The sequence below is a fragment of the Cuculus canorus genome, chromosome 3 (genome assembly GCF_017976375.1).
Source record: "Cuculus canorus isolate bCucCan1 chromosome 3, bCucCan1.pri, whole genome shotgun sequence".
NCBI lineage: Eukaryota > Metazoa > Chordata > Aves > Cuculiformes > Cuculidae > Cuculus > Cuculus canorus.
The window spans coordinates 35,019,661-35,037,925 of NC_071403.1; the positions used below are offsets into that span (position 1 = coordinate 35,019,661).

Genomic DNA, 18,265 nt, shown 5'->3' on the forward strand with positions numbered 1-18,265 from the left:
GTTAGCCTAAATGAGGGAGAAAAGGAGGCAAATGTACAGGTACGAGTTCTCAGCTGCCAGATGGTAGCTGCTTACATTTGCTTGCTTGATCACTTACAATCACCTGCAACACAGAAATTAAAATGCGTGCAGGAGAGTGAGCAAAATCAGCTCATGGCTTTTGAGTGTATAAAATTTCAGTAACCGATGCTTAGTTTATGTCTTACTGTATCTAGGAGAATAAAGTCCTTGAAGACCATTATCCCATTGGAGTCACTGTGAATCTTATCACAGTAATATGAACAAATCCTTACAAGGCATGCTTCTAATAATCTGTGAAACATCTCTTAGTATTGCACAGTCAGCTAAGGTCAAGTACCAAGAGCTACACTGATATCAAAATGTATAAAGGTAGAAAGAATCAGATAGAATTTATTTAGACAGACTATGGCACTCATACCCTTTGTTTCTGTGTAGCACCCCCACTCTTTTGGCATAAGTATTTATGCAAGAATGCAAACAGAGATTCAGGATAAAACAAGACTTTGATTACCACAGTGATTATAGTTAGATAAGTATGTGAAAGCGTGAGCTTAAATAAAAATTCTAAGAAAATTTGTATTATAACCTTTCCATATGTTTCAATTTGTATTATAAGCTTTCTGTGTTTCAACTCATGGTAGTGTGTGCTGCTGTCCTCATAATTTTTAACACTGCATTTCTGTAGGTGGATGATTCTAGTCTATAAATGCAGCCACATTACTGCATTACTGATTTTACAAACAGCAATCAGTCATACTATAATCACACACTGGTCATTTAACTTTGGCATCTGAATAGCTACCAGTATCAAGGCACCACACAGTTGACTAATTTTTCCAGTCGTATTGCAGCTTACCTAAATATCAACTACTGTTCCAGTCCTGCCTCTACCAAATCTGTCCATAGCAGACTATTCTTGGGTGGATTTCAGTTGATGAGGATGTATTTCATTCCTCTAGACTATTGTGTATTTTTCCACTTGACTATCTTGAAATTGCTAAACTGTCTTATATGCTCCTGCTTTACTTTCTAGTATAGTTTTTATTGTACTATTAGACATTCTACCTAGCAGTAAAATTGTATTACCACAGCTGAAATTTTTGTGAAAGTCGTAACAGCTACAAACAGGCACTATATGTCCATCCTCACTTTGACACATTCAATTATGTTAATACAGAAAACATACTACTAGCAAAACCACCTGTGTTTTTGATTTATTAAAGACCCCTTATTTCTTGTATGCAAAGAGTGAAGTGAATAAGCATGAATAGCATTAAATTGGCCACGTCCCCTAGCCTCTCCAGTTATCCCTAGCACTGTAATATTGGCATTGTTCCTGGCTGCCGCCTGAGGATGTGAGTTAAGAAGAGACTCCTTATCACCACGAGGCAAGGCAGAAATACACCATAAGCTTTACAGTACTGTCACTACATACAGGGCAGAGGCCTGAGATTAACTAGCTATTTTCTGCAATCAGGGGACACCATGCATTTCTTAAGAATTTTATAGCTCTGCAATTAATATAGATGTTTTCAAAATATGTACCTAAGTCCCTATCTTTTATAACTAGGGATTTTAGATATAAGCAGGTTTGGATTGTTGACTAGCAAGAGAGAATCTTTTCCAACAGTAAAATGGATGTATTGTATGCTGTTGAAGTTGATGAACCACAAGGAGATTAGTTACAGAGGAATACAGAAATGTTTTTTTTTTAATTATGCTTGATAAAAAGGTATTATGTGATTTCAATAGACCTGAGAGATTGAGCCCTGTAAGGTTTGCGTCAACAGAAACAGCAACAGCATTTCAACAGTGCTGTAAGAGATATTCTGTAATCACTTAAAAAAAATACTAAATATATAAACTGCCCTAAAATTTCAGAATTTTCTCTCAGCACTTGCAGACATCCACACATAATGGCCGCAAAAAAACAAGACTTCTCACTTGATAGAGCCTGTACATGACCTGAAATGGTAAAGTGGTCTATCCGAATACATGTGCTCTGTCCAGAGTATGTTACCATTCACTTGCTGGTTGCTAATTGTAATGTAGCTGCTTTAACATGCATGTTTCTTCAAACTGGCATGCTAAATTGCTATCAACTTATTGCCCATGCTAGCATCTCTACAACTCCTTCATAAAAAAAAAAAAAAATCTGACAAAAAGCTAAGATATCTTACAAGACAATGGCAGTGGAACTGGCTGTGAGAGTACAGTCTCACATTAGCAGTTAATTCATTTTTGATCAGAATGAGAAAAAAGGATAGCATAGCAACATATTTAGTCAGATATGTGTAGCATGTAAGAGGGCCTGTGTTCACATCATTCCTTTTCTGCCAGATTTAGGCTGTAATTTTGGACTAACTATCAGAGTTTTCCTGAGGATGAGCTTGAAATACAGAGCCAGAGACTAATTCCAGATTTGATGATTAGGAGACATGCAAAGAGGTATTGTAAAGTTGGAGTCCACGTTGCCGTATGAAGTGGAGAAGGTCAGATAAGTGAGGTTAAAGCACAAAAACAACATCACGTCAGTACAAGGATTCAGCCAACTGAAACTGTGTTCCAGCAAGGCAGAGACAGTACTTCTGCCTGGCTTGCAAAATGGGCTTGTGTGCACTAAGCGAGTGACAGTCCATGTGCACATCTGTTTTTCTCCATTATTTCTTTTTATTTGTTTTAAGGACTTGTGTTTAATCCTGATGCAGGATGGAGGAAAATCTGGAATCCTAGAGAAATTCACAAGCTAAAACTAATTGTTTCCTGCACAGTTTTGCTTACAGAAACCCTTCTCCTCCTGATGCTTACTCCTGTGCTTAACCTGAGCTGGTCATCATTCATTTGGGATCTATTTTACATTAAGTGATATTTACAGGTTTACTTTTCATCTGCTTGCCCTTGTTTGGATAATGTTAAAACAGATGAAGAGTCGAACCGGGAGATAGAAGAATGCAGAATCACAAATAGAGCACTTGGAAGATTGGTTTTTTCCCAAGTTTTAAATACACATTTCCCTGGGCTCTAAATTACTTGCAAACAGACTGACCAGCAAGGAATTTTTCAACAGTGCTTTAGAAATTTGAAATAATTTCTTTTCCATTCTCCTTAAGAGAGTGATAAACTCAACACACAGAGTTTGCACAAAATTATTTAATTTAGTTTTTCAGTTTTTAAAACATGTTTAATGGAGACTTTATTTCTTGTTAAATTTCTAGAAAGCAGCTTTGTTTTCTGCATTCTCAAGCTGATAGTGCTATATTAAGAACAGGTCATTGTGCTCAAAAGAATGACACTGGAAATTTACGGTTCCTCTCTCAGCCTTCCTGTGGCAAATGTGCTGGTACAAATGGGAGAGGGATGGTCTGCAATAAAGTGGCACGAAGTCAGCAGTCTGTCTTTTTTGTTTTGATGAAGTTGTCGATGTGGGCTTCTAGTTAGTGTATTGTTCAGATTGGTGAAAACTCCAACTTTGCAATATCTCTCTGCGTGTGTAGGTTCTAATCATGAAACCTGGAATTAGTCTCTGGCTCTGTATTTCAAGCTCATCCTTTGGAAATCTCAGATATTTGGTCCAAAATTACAGCCTATAAGTAGCAAGAAGTCAAAAGTTGTGCTGCTGCTTCTTGCTGAATTCATTCCTTTTACTGCCTACAAGCAAATTTTGTTTCTGTCATGGTCATAGGCATCATTATCCATAGGTGAGGTGGATAAATAAAACAATGAGTGGAGGTGAGGGTACAATTCGTCTGTAACATGTAATTGTAATACTGTAAGGAACTGTAGAAGATACCTTGCTCTTACCCCACCACTACCAAAGGGGAGGATTAGGTTTTCCCTTCCTAACAAGTACTCATCCAGCTTCTCTTTAAAGACCTGCTCTTACGAAGATCATACAACCTCCTAGGCTGTTTTTCCAGTGTGTTAGTATCCTTAAAATTAGAATCTTGTAATTTCTAATCTAGACTTGCAGAAGTATAAGCTCACTGCATCTTGACTTATTGACCTTGGTCTCAGGGGACAGATTATTCTTTTTTTTTTTTTTTTCCCCGAGCTTTCTACGTGTTTGAAGACTGTTATCTCGGATTTATCTTTAAGCTGTCAAATCACATAGTCTTCTCGACTAACCCTTCCCCCACACCCACACCCTGACTTCTGGTGATTGCTGTTTGTGGATCATTGCCACTTGGGGTGATTTCTGTGGAATTGCTCGTTTCAGTTCTGTCTTTTAAAAGTTTTATCTGAAAATTGTATGGGATTTCCCATAAATAGAGAAAAAGAAAAATTTAACAGAAAAAAAGAAAAGTAAATAGCAGGAATTTGTCCTCCGCAAAGCCATGTTTTGATGGTTCTTCATAGCAGAGAGGCTGCGGTGCTTGGGGGTGGTGATGTAGCTCCCCACCCAAGGGCTTTCCCCACGCTGCCCAAGGTGCCCGATGCTGGCAGGGAGATCCCCAGGGAGCAGGGTCCCATGCTCACTAGATGGCACCACCCGCACGAAGTACCAGAGAAATTCTGCCTGAAAGGATGAATTACCACTCAGGGAAGTTGACCTCTCTCTTTGCAGTAAAGTATGGCTGAAATATTCATATCGCAAACAAATATACAAGCCAGTAGGTTTTGTTGCTTCCAACTGTACTGACTTCTTAGAGGTAAGAGCACAGCAACCAGTTCTGGGGTCCCCAGTATGGGAAAGACATGCAGCTGTGGGAGCAGGTCCAGAAAATCGCTAAAAGAAAGAAGGAACACCTCTCCTATGAAGAAAGGCTGGGAAAGTTGAGGCTGTTTGGCTTGGAGAAGAGAAGGCTCCAGGGAGACCTTATTGCAGTACTTAAAGGGAGCTTATAAAAAAGATGGGGACAAATTTTTTAGCAGGGCTTGTTGTGATAGGACAAAGGGTAATGGTTTTAAACTAAAAGAGGGTGGATTTAGACTAGATCTAAAGAAGAAATTTGTTACAGTGAAAACTGGAACTGGTTGCTCAGAGAAGTGGTAGGTGCCCTAGAAACTTTCGAGGTCAGGTTGGACAGGGTTCTGAGCAACCTGATCTAGTTGAAGATGTCTCTGCTGATGTTTCTATAAATTAATGGGTTTTGTGCTACATCTCATTGCAGTGTCTAAATGCAACCTGACTCTCATAGTTTAAGCTCTCTGTGTCTCATCCTGGTAGCCCTTCTTGGTACATTTTCCTGTGAATATTTCTTTAATATGTGGGGACTGGAAATACACTTCTGAAGTCTCATCCAGGAACTGGTTTATGAAGCATTCTAGGCCAGAACCATGAAAAGTATTTGGCATATAAGTGATTTGAGAGCTGAATTAACAGGATAGTTAGTGTGAGATTCCAGGCAAGAAGAATAAGACCTTCATTATATGTAATGAAATATGACAATAAGCTTAGCAGAAGGTGGTACATCACCTACATTAGAAGCAGATACTATTGAACACTGCTTGTAAGTTAGAAAAATCATGGGATCACAGGAAGCATATGCAGCTCATAACTTAGACTTTCTGTATATATGGGTTAATCATAAAGATGAAGTCAAATAATCTGTTACAAATTTCCCTCCTTGTCAAACTCTTCTGTGTTGTCTTTTATCTTCTGGTATGTTTTTCTGATACAGTTTAAGATGTCTCAGTTTACACATGGTTCCTCCATTTTTGTGGTGCCTGTTGCTTGAAGTTTCCCATGGCCCATCAAGTTATTGTTGAAATGTGGATATGGCATCTGTAATAGGAATGTTAAGTAGTAGCGAGCAAAACTGGAGTCTACACTCAGCTTTTCATCCATCTGTACCCAATCAGAAAGTTTGCAGCTGTAGGCCCAGGAGCGGGAACTAACACCATTCCTTATTGTCAGGGTGCAGTTACTTGGGAGACAGAAAAAGAATATTTTTTTTTTTTTTTTTTTAGGAAAAAGTATGGGGTTTCTTTATAATATGTATACATATAAGTGTCTTTGTATGTGTTCCTGTTAGTATGTACGTGTGCATATATAAGAGGTTATGATGCTACTGCTTCCAGTAAAAATATTTCTGAGAACTTTCACTTCATTCTTAATGCAACAAGTGCCTCAAAGCTTCAAGAAAAGTTTCCGTTCCTTCTCAGAGTTATTTTAATTTGAGAGCTACAGAAAAGGGGATTACCTATAATGTCTTCATGGTGGAGCAGTACAGCTGAGTAGGGCTTTCAGTTTGTCCTAAGTTTACTGGCAACCTGTGGTCTGGGTGTTGTTTAAGCTATCTATGGACTATATTTTCTTTTTTCATGATATGTTTCATTTCTACAACAAACATAACATGTTTTATGCAAGTCAGTGCATATTTTACTTCCTGTCAAATTAGCTAGCATTTCTTTTAGACTACAGCAGCATTCTGAGCAGATCCCACCTTCTTGGCTGTATTCAGTAAAGCAAAAACATTTCCTCCTTCTTTCCTAGATTGTTTTGCATTTTTTTATGTTTACCAGTGGATGTATTTTAAAGGTGTAGACCCTCAGTAGATTTTAACAGTCATTTAAGTATGCAAAGTATGGGGGGAAAAGTGTTCAGTGCAAATACTTATAATGGATATAGAGGAATAATCTCAAATACACTTCTGTGGCAAAGAGGAAGCTTGTATTACAAATGAGCATGTAAGGATTGGTAGCTTCAGCAACCTGAGTATAGGTGAAGATGGAGATTTCCACAATATTTATGATAATTTTCCAGACTGCACGGTCTTAGGTAAGGAATTGAGATGATCAGAGAGAACCTAAAAATACAGAATATTTTACATCTGTGACACTTATTTTTTGCTCTTATGATATTTGTCTCTTCCTAACTTTCTGTCTTCCTGGACTCTCATCCTTTTATTCTGTTTTTAAACATCTTTATCCCCTGCAGGAAGGAGTGGGTTGATTTATCTCTTCCTGCTCCTCCCTATTCCTGATATCTGCCTGAACCCAAGCATCCAGAATTTAACCATATTTTGCTCAGTCATCCCTGCTTCACTCTGCTTTCTTATCTTGTTTTATGTTAGCATTTCATTCCATCTCTCATTTTGCTTCTGCTGCTTCTACTAGAATGCACACTTGAACTTAAATGAAAGGAAATGAAATGACTTTTCTAATATAATTTTAACTATCCACTCCTTTTCTCCTCTGCTGGCTTTCAGTAGATGAAGTGTAAATACTTTTGCAAAAACTTCTGTAATGGAGGTGTCTTTCTTGTGTTTCTGTTGAATGCCCATGTTCTTTGTTGGATGTGTTTATTTAGATGAGAGAAGAAGGCAACAACAATGGTCGAAGAAGTGTCTCTGTTCACTCTACAACCCTGAATTGCTCTAAGACCACAATGGAAAGCAGTGTACAATGAACATAGTTGTCTGTATCATCATTGATAGAAACACTTTATTTCAGCTCTACTATATTATTAATAACTGTTACCTACAAGCCTACAAAAATTAGGGAAGAGGTGTAAGTTTTTACTAGCTTCAGAGCTGCAGAGAATCTGACTGTGGGTATTGATTGATAGCTAAGCTACCAACCTGCCTTTGAATTTAAAAGAGAGAAAAGTCACATTCTCAAATACTACTTTCTTAGTAAGAGATGGTTAGTCATTAAAGCCACTGAATACAAGCTACAAATTGGCAGCTGGAAGTTTATTTTTCTTGGCTGAATCCTAGGGTTTTTTTAGCCTCATACCTCTCTGTTTAGCTAAATCGTATAAATAGAGGATAAATTCTTTTTAATTCAATCAAGTAGGTGCCCCTTAAAAGCAGTGACAATGCTCAAAAATGCACTATGTTCCTGTGTTTAGTTCTGAATGGAAACCTTGCCAAAAACATGCCTCTTGAACTGCAGTGTTCTGGCAGTGTGGACTTGTAGATGTTAAGTCCAAAGGAGTCCAGTGCCAATGGAGTGTAAACTGACCCTGTGTTCTGGTTTGAAAATCTGTGACACCCTGCCAAGGAGAAGTGGTGTAATAAAGAACACAAAAGAAATCCACAATTATTTTTTCCCCAAATAAAGGTAGTATACTAGAACCTTAAACTGCATGCATCAATAAAGTAATTTTGCAACTGTAGTAGAGGTTGGTGGTTGGATTAAAGAGTAGGTAATTTTCTGTGCTGGGGAACTTCTGCCAGTCATGGCAAGCATTGTACAGGCTCTTCCTGAGTTTGTTCCGTAGGTTCTGCACTTCCAGCTCTACAAAATTCCCATCCTACTTGCTAGCACAGTTGTATTACAAGCACTTAAACTGTAAGGCTAGCCAATGCAAAGAACATCTTGATTAAATTGTAGTGTCAGATAAGACGAGAAAACAAATCTCGAACTGGACATTAAATAAACCTCTGATAATGTACATAGAGGAAATGATATTGCTTTGAAAATACAAGATCTGATAAGAGGCTACAGCAGTATTTGTGTCAGTTCTAGACGACAAATTTTAATTGCTTATTTTTCTCTTCTGCTTTAAATGGAAATATATTCTTCTGAAAGGATATCTAATGGACTGTAAAGGCAATAATTATTTTTGAAAGCATATTTGGAAGATATTATAAATCCCTACAGAGGCTAGTTGCTGATTTTCTATTGCAGGCTGTATGTCAGAGATTTCACATAAATTCCAAATTGTTTAGTATCAAGAATTGAAATTGAAAAAGCGCATCTGCTCCATGGCAACATACGTGTAATCGATTACAAAGTTCTGCATAGAATGCTTGGACATTTGCTTTCCTACTCCACATCATTGGATTAACTTTTCTCATATAATCACAGGGGTAAATATGTTGATTGTTATGTTGATTGTTACTGTCTTCTTGTTCCCTTTTTTTTTATGAAACACTTTTTTGTATTTTGAGGAAGTGTTCACACTGCCAAAGAGCCAGAGGCTGCTAGTGTAGGCTCTGGCATGCATGCAGACAGTTGAAAATAATGAAGATATTAATTTGAGTTGAAAGTTTAAACCATTTGTTTTGTTATTGTTTTGCTTTCACTGATTTGTTGGAACACATCAATACATGTCCGTGTCCATATAGCTGTATGTTACATGATATTTGTAAAACAAAGAGGTGAAAATGTAAATATTCAATTTTAGGCAGTGTATAGATAGTAAACTGCCCGTTGTAGATCTGGTAATGATCACAAATCACCTGTTTTGGTATAGTGAATTTGTGGACCAACAAAGCTTCTCTAAAGTGCACTTATAGTTCATTTTTAAGGGTATTTTGGAACTTGGGTGGTCCATAAGCATTACCAAGAAGGTGCTGCAGGACTGTGATATTTCTTATTTCTCAAGAATGGTGTTTGTCTGAAGAATTACTTTTTTTTTGTTTTTCAAGAACAGAGCAGTATGACAGTTGCATAAAATAATTTATTACGATTAACTCACTTTCTCCTTTCCTCTGCTGGCTCTGGTAAAATTAGTTCTTTTCTTATTTCTCACTGACTCTTTCCTCAGTAGAGTTTTCTTATTATGTTTATGGATTTGCTGCTTTAGAAAAACAAAGCATAGCACGTGGCACGGTGGTAATATATACCCATAGAAAAAATGCTTCATTTCTCACTGCCAAATCATTCCACTTAATTGTGAAAGCTTAACATGATGCTATTTCTACATCGCATGTTAAAACTTCCACAACTCTGTTTCCTAACAAGGTACCTGTAGCTTTTCTGTCTTTCTCAAAACTGGATTGTGGTCTGGGATAGTGAGCAACGTTTTCAGTTTTTATTTGGCTTTCAATAAATTATTGCAGTCCTTGGTGGTTAACTCCTTTACAGGTATGAGTATATATTTCAACAAACTGTCTTCACTAGACAGAATAGTATGTTAGGAATTAAGTTCAGCTCTGCTTCCCGGGTTGTGTTGGCCTAATTACAGTAGAGTATGCTTTAATGAGGGTTCTTCTAAGGTACCTCTGCCTGATATGGCAAACAGCCCAGAGGCAAACTTCATATCCCAATGTCAAGAACTGATTCATTACTTGTCTGTAATTAACAGCTGGGCGTCAGGGTCTGGATAGAAAGCTAGAATAAGGCTGTCTTTCAGCTTATATGTTGAACCCAGAGTTGTTGACCTTTTCCAATGCTGATGTAACTCAAAGACCTATATCATAGATTTATCACGTAGCAAATACTGCAAAGCGTATGGACAAAGAAGAGAGTGTTGATTAAATTTACTCAAAGTCTTTGAATTAGCTGCACATCAGAGAATGGTTAACAAGGGGTGGGAGGCATTTGATAAGGAAAGAAAAACAAAGAGTGTCCAACAGTGAAGTTCATATAAAACAGATCTTTTTTACCTTAGGGTAAAAAGTGGTAGATAATTGTAAATATAAGTGAACTTTGCCATCTTTCTTTTAATTGATTGAACCTGTGAGAGCTAATGACAAGCTTGCTTTGTTTGTGCCCCTCTTCATTCTCACATAATGTTGTGCATTTTCTGAAACAATAAAGGAGAAAAATTGTTGTAGCATAGCATATGGAATATAACTACTAATGATAATACTAAAAAAAAAGCAGCTTCTGCTCCTAAAAACTATACTATTTTGCTCATCTCAAACAAGATTCACACCCCAGGAAAGAGGAGAGGGGCAAACACTACAGGAAACTTTCTTTTCTAAATCTACTTAATTTGATAAAAAAAACAATCTTTGGTTTTGGCTAGCTCTCAAGGCAAATGTCATGGCATCCCCTAACGCTGGCTGCAGGAACAGGCTCATATTCCTCTGATACAGGCTGTTGCACAGCCTTACAGAATCACAGAATCACTAGGTTGGAAAAGACCTCCTGGATCATCGAGTCCAACCATTCTTATCAACCACTAAGCCATGCCCCTGAGCATCTCATCCACCTGTCTTTTGAATACCTCCAGGGATGGTGACTTCACCCCCTCCCTGGGCAGCCTCTGCCAGTGCCCGATGACCCTTTCTGTGAAAAATTTTTTTCTGATGTCCAACCTGAACCTCCCCTGGTGGAGCTTAAGGCCATTCCCCCTTGTCCTGTCCCCTGTCACTTGGGAGAAGAGGCCAGCTCCCTCCTCTCTACAACCTCCTTTCAGGTAGTTGTAGAGAGCAATAAGGTCTCCCCTCAGCCTCCTCTTCTCCAGGCTAGACAAACCCAGTTCCCTCAGCCGCCCCTCATAAGACATTCTCCAGCCCCCTCACCAGCTTCGTTGCTTTTCTCTGGACACACTCCAGAGCCTCAACATCCTTCTTGTGGTGAGGAGCCCAGAACTGAACACAGTACTCAAGGTGCGGTCTCACCGGTGCCGAGTACAGAGAGAGAATCACCTCCCTGGACCTGCTGGTCACATCGTTTCTGATACAAGCCAAGATGCCTTTTGCCTTCTTGGCCAACTGGGCACACTGCTGGCTCGTGTTCAGTCGGCTGTCAGCCAACATCCCCAGGTCCCTCTCCTCCAGGCAGCTTTCTAGCCAGACTTCTCCTAGTCTGTAGCACTGCATAGGGTTGTTTTGCCCCAAGTGCAGAACCCGGCATTTGTCCTTGTTAAACTCATGCCATTGGCCTCGGCCCAGCGGTCCAGCCTGTTCAGGTCCCTTTGCAGAGCCTCCCTACCCTCCAGCAGATCCACACTTCCACCCAGCTTAGTGTTGTCCGCAAACTTACTTAGGGTGCATTCAATCCCCTCATCCAGGTCATTGATAAAGACATTGAACAGGGCTGGACCCAGTACTGTGGGGCACCAGTTGTGACTGGCCTTGAGCTGGAGTGCACTCCATTGACCGTGACTCTCTGGGCCCGGCCATCCAACCAGTTTTCGACCCAGGAGGGTGTACACCTCTCCAGGCCAGAGGCTGACAGTTTCCTAAGCAGAATGCTATGAGAAATTGTGTACCTAAGTACTGTGAAGAACTGGAACAGTGACCTGGTTACGGGTTGGGAGATTTTATTTGGGAAGACTTTCCTCAGATATCCCAGTCAACTCTGTAGCTTTTGGGAAGAAATCAGTTGAGTCATTATAGAATAAGACATTTTTGCCTCTTGTCTAGTTGCAGAGGTAATAGCCAATTTTAAACTTCTTTGGGGAGACCGTTTTTTCCTGCCATCTGTAGTTGTTTGAATGTTTCATTTATGAAATAGTGTTATGTTCGGCATTCAGCATCTTTTAGTGTTTCTTTGATACTACTGTTTCAAACATACATGTTCTCTTTCATTAAATAGCTAAAGTTCAAGTGGTTTAAATTGTATTTTTTCAAACTACAAAATAGCATTACTCACATACCAGAAGGCTAAGTAATGTCTGGGATTTATTAAATCATTCAGCAAAGTTGACCACAGACAGTTTCATATAGAACAAATGCTGGAAGAAAATCATATTCTATGATGATGTTCATTATACTATAACACGCACAGACTGAGCGCCAAATACTTGGTATCATTTCGGTCCCTACAATTGCTATATTTCTTGCTAGACCTTTAACTAGGTTGACACTTTTGGATATGTAGTTTTAGATCAAAGAAATTATAAAAAAAGCTAATATCAATGTTAATTTGACATCACAGTAACACAACTGTGGGTTACAAGAAAGGTAAATATTTATTGGTGACTTTAATGAATAGGTAACTTTTACTGCCAATTTAGAGTTATTGCACACTTTTTAAAATCTTACATTCCAAGTGTATTTGCAAAATTCTGTTGCTGTTATAGTTGGCAAAAGAGCATTACTGATACTAAAATTGGGGGGGTGAGGACGTTGCATCTGTTCCTAGTATCCCGCATACCTGAGAGTCTTTCCCAGTTTGTTTTATCATCTTTTCCTAGATATAATGCTATTTGTGAAAAACACAGAAATATTGCAATAAATATTGATCAGACAGTGCAAACCTAACGCATCAGAAGTAGCTGAACAGATGTTCTGGGGAATTTCAGGTCTTTAACATTTTCTAAACATTAAATTCACTTTAAAATCATAAGTGGTTTGTCCAAAAATTGAGCAAAGGCAACAATAAGTACTTATTTGTCATGTAAAACTATAAACTGTAATTTATGTATTATTTACTCTTATGAACAAAAGCACATCAAACAAAATGACTATGAAAATGCCACGATAAAAGAGAAGAGTCATAGAAACTTATTTCTGCAACATTGTACCCTCTTGGTTTGGTCAGTTTTATGGTTTATATTGAGTTACAACCCAGGGAAAATTTTAAACTTTGTTTCGCCTTTTTCAAATCATATTTTTTGCACATAAAAGGATATTTGTTGTGTGAATTAAGTGGTTTGTGAGCAGGATTGGATAACGCATAATTATCTTTTAACTTTTAGAGGACTGTGGGACATATTTCCCAGAAGTGAAAAATCATCCAGACAAATATTTACAAAGATGTCCTGAGTCTGTAAAAAAGTGGCTGAAACAACTAAAGAGTGCTGGGAAGATTCTACTCTTAATCACTAGTTCTCACAGTGACTACTGCAGGCTCCTGTGTGAACATATTCTTGGGTAAGTGCAATGTCCATTTCAAATTATATCTGCCAGACAGCAGATAAACTTGAGCTACAGGTAAGTTAAATTGAGTTTCTGTATGTACAGTGAATTATTTGGATCTAAGTTTTCTGGTGGGCCTCTCTCTACTAGAGTGTTGCAGGGTACTGGAGGAAAAGTAGTCCATCCGTCTGTGACCCAGTGAGCTGTATCTGACCCACAGGACACTAATATCTTGCATCTTTTCTGGCCGTGTTAATAAGATTAGAGATGACAGGAAATATCTTTCAGGCCAACACCCAATCTGAATCCAAATTTTATCATAAGGCTTTGCTAGACTGTCTTATTCAAGCCACTTCCTTTCTGTGCTTCTCCGGTGCTAAGTGCGAGTAGTAGTAATATTTCATTTTCTTGCAGTAAATCTGCACAGAAAAACTTATAAATACTTCTTCCAAATGGCAGCTTACAAGAGATGGTTGTGTGTGAGAAATGTGCATTTACAGATCACAGCAGAAAAGATAAAGCATGTAGTTCATTACACTTGGCAATCGTTTGAGATTGCAGTGCTGATCACAAAAGCTATTTTTAGCTGTACTATTAAGAATATGACTGGTCAAGTCAAATTCAGTGAAATTCAGCAGAACCATCACTTTCAGCCGTAGAAATTAATCAATTATGCAAGTAGCTGGGTGGGATTGTATGGTGAGACTATTTAATAAATGATTCAAAGAAACAAAGTAGTGCAATGCAAGCCAACCTTGGCTATCTTGATATACAAGGGAACAGCAGAGTGAATACAGCAGCACAGGTAAGGGGAAAAACGGCTACCTTCCAAAACCAGTCCTGCCAGTATCACTTCTCTTTTGTACTATCTGAGCTGTGCCAGTTCTCACTGTTTTGCATGAACGTTATACTTGCTTGTTTGAGGGTAAAATCTACCTCCTCAAAAAAAGTAACTCTTCTTGTGAGTAAGATGCCTGTGAATTAGCTCTTCTGTGTCGATCTGTTTACCTTGTGACTGTTAACTTCTTTGCACTGTATTTTAGAGGTTCCTTTTTGGCTAAGAAATTATTGTCTACGTAAACTCACCACTGGGAAATTCATGCTTAAGTGTTTCATTTACCATTTCAAGAGCAAATTATCTCAGTTATGTTCATGTGACTAAGTTGTCCTTAAGAAAGACATTTTGGTAAGCAGAGTGGAAGCATAAGAGAAAATCTCATTTTGAAATAAGGCGAGAACCATTTCTCAACCAAAGCACAGACATATTACTAAGGTCAGTGTATAAGGCATCTAAATGTAGAGGAAGAAAGTGCCAGTTAATTCACACAGGTAGAAACAAAATGATGTGACATTTCAGGCTTGCCTACCAAAAGAAAGCATGTCCAGTTAACTGAATGTGTTAAGTGTTGGCAGGAGCACACCTAAAGACAAGTCAATCATCTCATAGTCACTGAAGCTGAGTGTCATTTCACCTTTTCATGAATGTTAGCCATTTAATAGCTAGGAATTTTTCGAAGCTGGTCATTTTGATTCCCTCTGTGGTTAGTGGAGAGAAAACACTGGGCTTCATCCCTGGCAATCCATTCTGTACCATAGAATTATTTCTGAAGTAAGTGGGATGAGTTGCCTTCTAAGAATGTGGAAGTTTGTCCATTGGCTCTGTCTGTGGTGTATATCACTAGCTGTGAATTCAGCATGCAATTTTTAGATGGCTAATGTTATGTGAGATATATCCTACCCTTCGTCTTAGCCTTTTACTGTAATCACTGACCCCTATTCCAAGTACGAAGAGTAACCAGAACAGATTTTACCATGTATAATGTTCCGTAGCAATGTAAGACAAGGTACACACTCATAAAATCAGTAGCTTTGTAAGTGAGATTTAGTATGATTCAAAAAAGACCACAGGTAACCTCTCTCTTTACACGAAACATGGTTTTCTTGAACAAGTCAATAAAAAGTTAGCCAAATCCTGTGAGAACTCTGTTCATTCTCTTTCAAATCTTTTATACAAAGTACTCGCCACTGCTCCCACAAGTCTTCATCATTCTTCTGAAGTGTTGACTTTATTTTGAAAGTTCAAGGTTAACTTACACATGGAAGCATTATTTGCACCATACATTAATTTGAAAAGCTTACCTCTATCAATACTTTTCACCTGAGGACGGAGGAGCAATGCCTGTTTGCTCAACCTCTGGAGTCTTCCACACAGAAGCTAATTTTAAAAAAACACACCATTGACATATTTGATACTGGTTCTCTTAGAAAGGTAAAGGTTTACATATAGTCATAACTGAAGAAAAATAGACAAAGCTAAAATTTCATTAGAGAAAGGAAATTTAAAGACTTTGTGTTTTGAAGCTGGAATGTAATTTTAAGCAAAAGGTAAAAGTTTGAAGATAAGATGATAGGGATAAGTTCAGTTTTTTAGTTAAGATATCTCAGTCTCATGGGAAATGGTAGATTATTTAAAAATCACACAGTTAGCTAGTTTACTTCCAGTACATTTCCTCTACTGTTGATAGCATTTTAGTGCCTGTATCCATCATGGACTTGCCATCTGTGACTTCTTTGTTCCATGAAAACTCCATCTTTTTTTTGGATGTTACAGGCAAAAAAGTCACCTAATCATGAATGAATGCATTTCTAATAAAATATGTCACAGAGGGGCAACATTTACATTTTCCAATAATAAGAAAATCACAACACTCTTTAAGCGACGCTTGTCTAATTTTATATTTTAGTAACTTCAAATATTATAGATAGGCATTGCTATGGCTCCCAGCTTGATTCTGTACTAAGTGAGGTTAGACTCCTTAGAATAAAGAACACCCTTGCTAGAGTAGGAATAACTAGCATCTCCAGAAACAGTCCATTTCCTGTTGGCTTTGTAGTAGTACTGTTTTGTACACAGGTCTCTAAAAGATACCTAAGTATATATAAATAAATCCCACTTATATATGATGCTGAGACATTCAGTCCCCTTTACATTGATGGGATTGCCACAGTTCACATATCATGCTGTATTCCTGTGGACCTGATGATCTTAAAAAAATCTGAATTTAGCAGTGGGATTCAGCTGGCAGATTAAGACTTATATTTAGTAGGTGTTTATTTGTAAGCCACATGTCTAACCTCCCTGTAACCAGCAGAGAATTATTCACAGCATCCAGTGGAGTCTGAAGACAGAGATCTGTTAAGAAAACAACATTTCAACTTCAGGGTGTGTGAAAACACCTGTTAGACTTCATTGGAACGTTAGTCAGATCTCTGTTGACTACAGTGGCATTTTAGACACCTGTTATATCAGTGCATATGTACTGTATGGGTACCAACAATACAAGCAGCTGTATTTATGTGTCTTCAGTCTTCAGTTATTTCCTGCACCATCACTTAACTTTGTGTATTCTGCTTTATAAAGCATTTACATCTTTCTATACTTGCCTATGTGTGTGCTGTCACCCGAGATTGAAATATGTAATCTATTACATGTTCTTTTGAGATTTACAAACTCTCTGGACTAAGGAACAGCTTTGTACAAATAATGAGTGATTCTGGAGGGGCAGTACTGAGGGTTCTCAGCCAGCTGTCTCTCACTTTTGACAACCTCAGGAAAAGGAGGGCAGTAATGACACTGAAGAAGAGTTGGAAAAAAAAAAAGGTGACAGAAGAAGGTGCCTTAAAGAAGTGTTTTGCTGTTTTCTTAAGTCTGAAAGAATACAGAAGCACTAGGTTGGAAAAGACTTTTGAGGTCATCAAGCCAGACCATACCTAATCTTAGCTAATTCATTAGTTTAACTAATTCAATTTCCTTTACTTTGTAGGAATGATTTTGAAGAGTATTTTGACATTGTGATCACAAATGCTTTGAAACCTGGTTTCTTCTCCCATACCCCAAACCAAAGACCTTTCCGAACTCTTGGTAAGTTGCAATTGTGACTCCCTTCTCATCTGCTTATTTTTATCCAGAAAAAAAAAATAAAGAAAAGATAAATAGAAGTAAGAGAATAACATGGATAAAAGTAAGAGAACAACATGGACAATATATCTGGGGGGGGGGTGAACTCTACACAAGACTTTTCCCACAGGTATTAGTAAAAAATTCTCTGAAGACTGAGGAGCACTGCAACATTAAGAATTGCAGTGCTGAGGACAATGAAAAGGCAAAGGTGCAACAGTAATTAAAAATGGCATTGAGCATTAGATATTGCAGTAAGAATCCTTTTCTTTATTGTGCTGGCAGAGTCATACACAGATACGAAATTTTGTTCTGGGAAAAAACATAGCAGAAATGTTTCAAAAAATTAAAGGAAGTTCAAAGAACAGTACAAATAAAATTGCAAGGCTGAAGGAAACTATTTATGATGGAAAACCGACAATATTACATGTGTGTACTTTGGCTAAATGATTATATATTAAGTGAAAAGGAAGTGCCCCTGTACTCACATAATTTAATTAAAACAATCTGAAATGTTTGGCAATGTTGTCCATTAGATAATTAAGGTTGTAACAAAAGAGATTTATAAAAATAGAGTTCATTGAACTACAAATAACAAAATTAACATGGCTGAAGACATTTTTCCATATTTTGGTAATAATGATTGTTATCTGAAAATTAGTCTTCTATCCAAAATAGCGTAAGTCAGCATATATTGAACTGTATTTTAGCATTTTATGACAGGAAAGTCAGCTGTTCCAGCCCAAAAGAAATTTTGCCTTTGAAACTTTGACAGTAAAACTAAAATGAGCAGAGGAAATATATATTGAAACTGCATTTTAATGGTTCACATATTTATATAGGAGAAATATGTTAAATG

The 18,265-nt window shown here is 37.8% G+C and overlaps 1 protein-coding gene across 1 annotated transcript in view; it reads left to right on the top strand.

The window, feature by feature from the left end:
* The window catches only part of NT5DC1 (5'-nucleotidase domain containing 1), a 140,935-nt gene that overhangs the window by 79,102 nt on the left and 43,568 nt on the right, over positions 1 to 18,265 (top strand). Inside the window, exons 7-8 of the mRNA XM_009562233.2 lie at positions 13,289 to 13,463; positions 17,273 to 17,370. Coding sequence (XP_009560528.2) covers positions 13,289 to 13,463; positions 17,273 to 17,370 — 273 coding nt within the window. The remainder of the gene's footprint in view (positions 1 to 13,288; positions 13,464 to 17,272; positions 17,371 to 18,265) is intronic.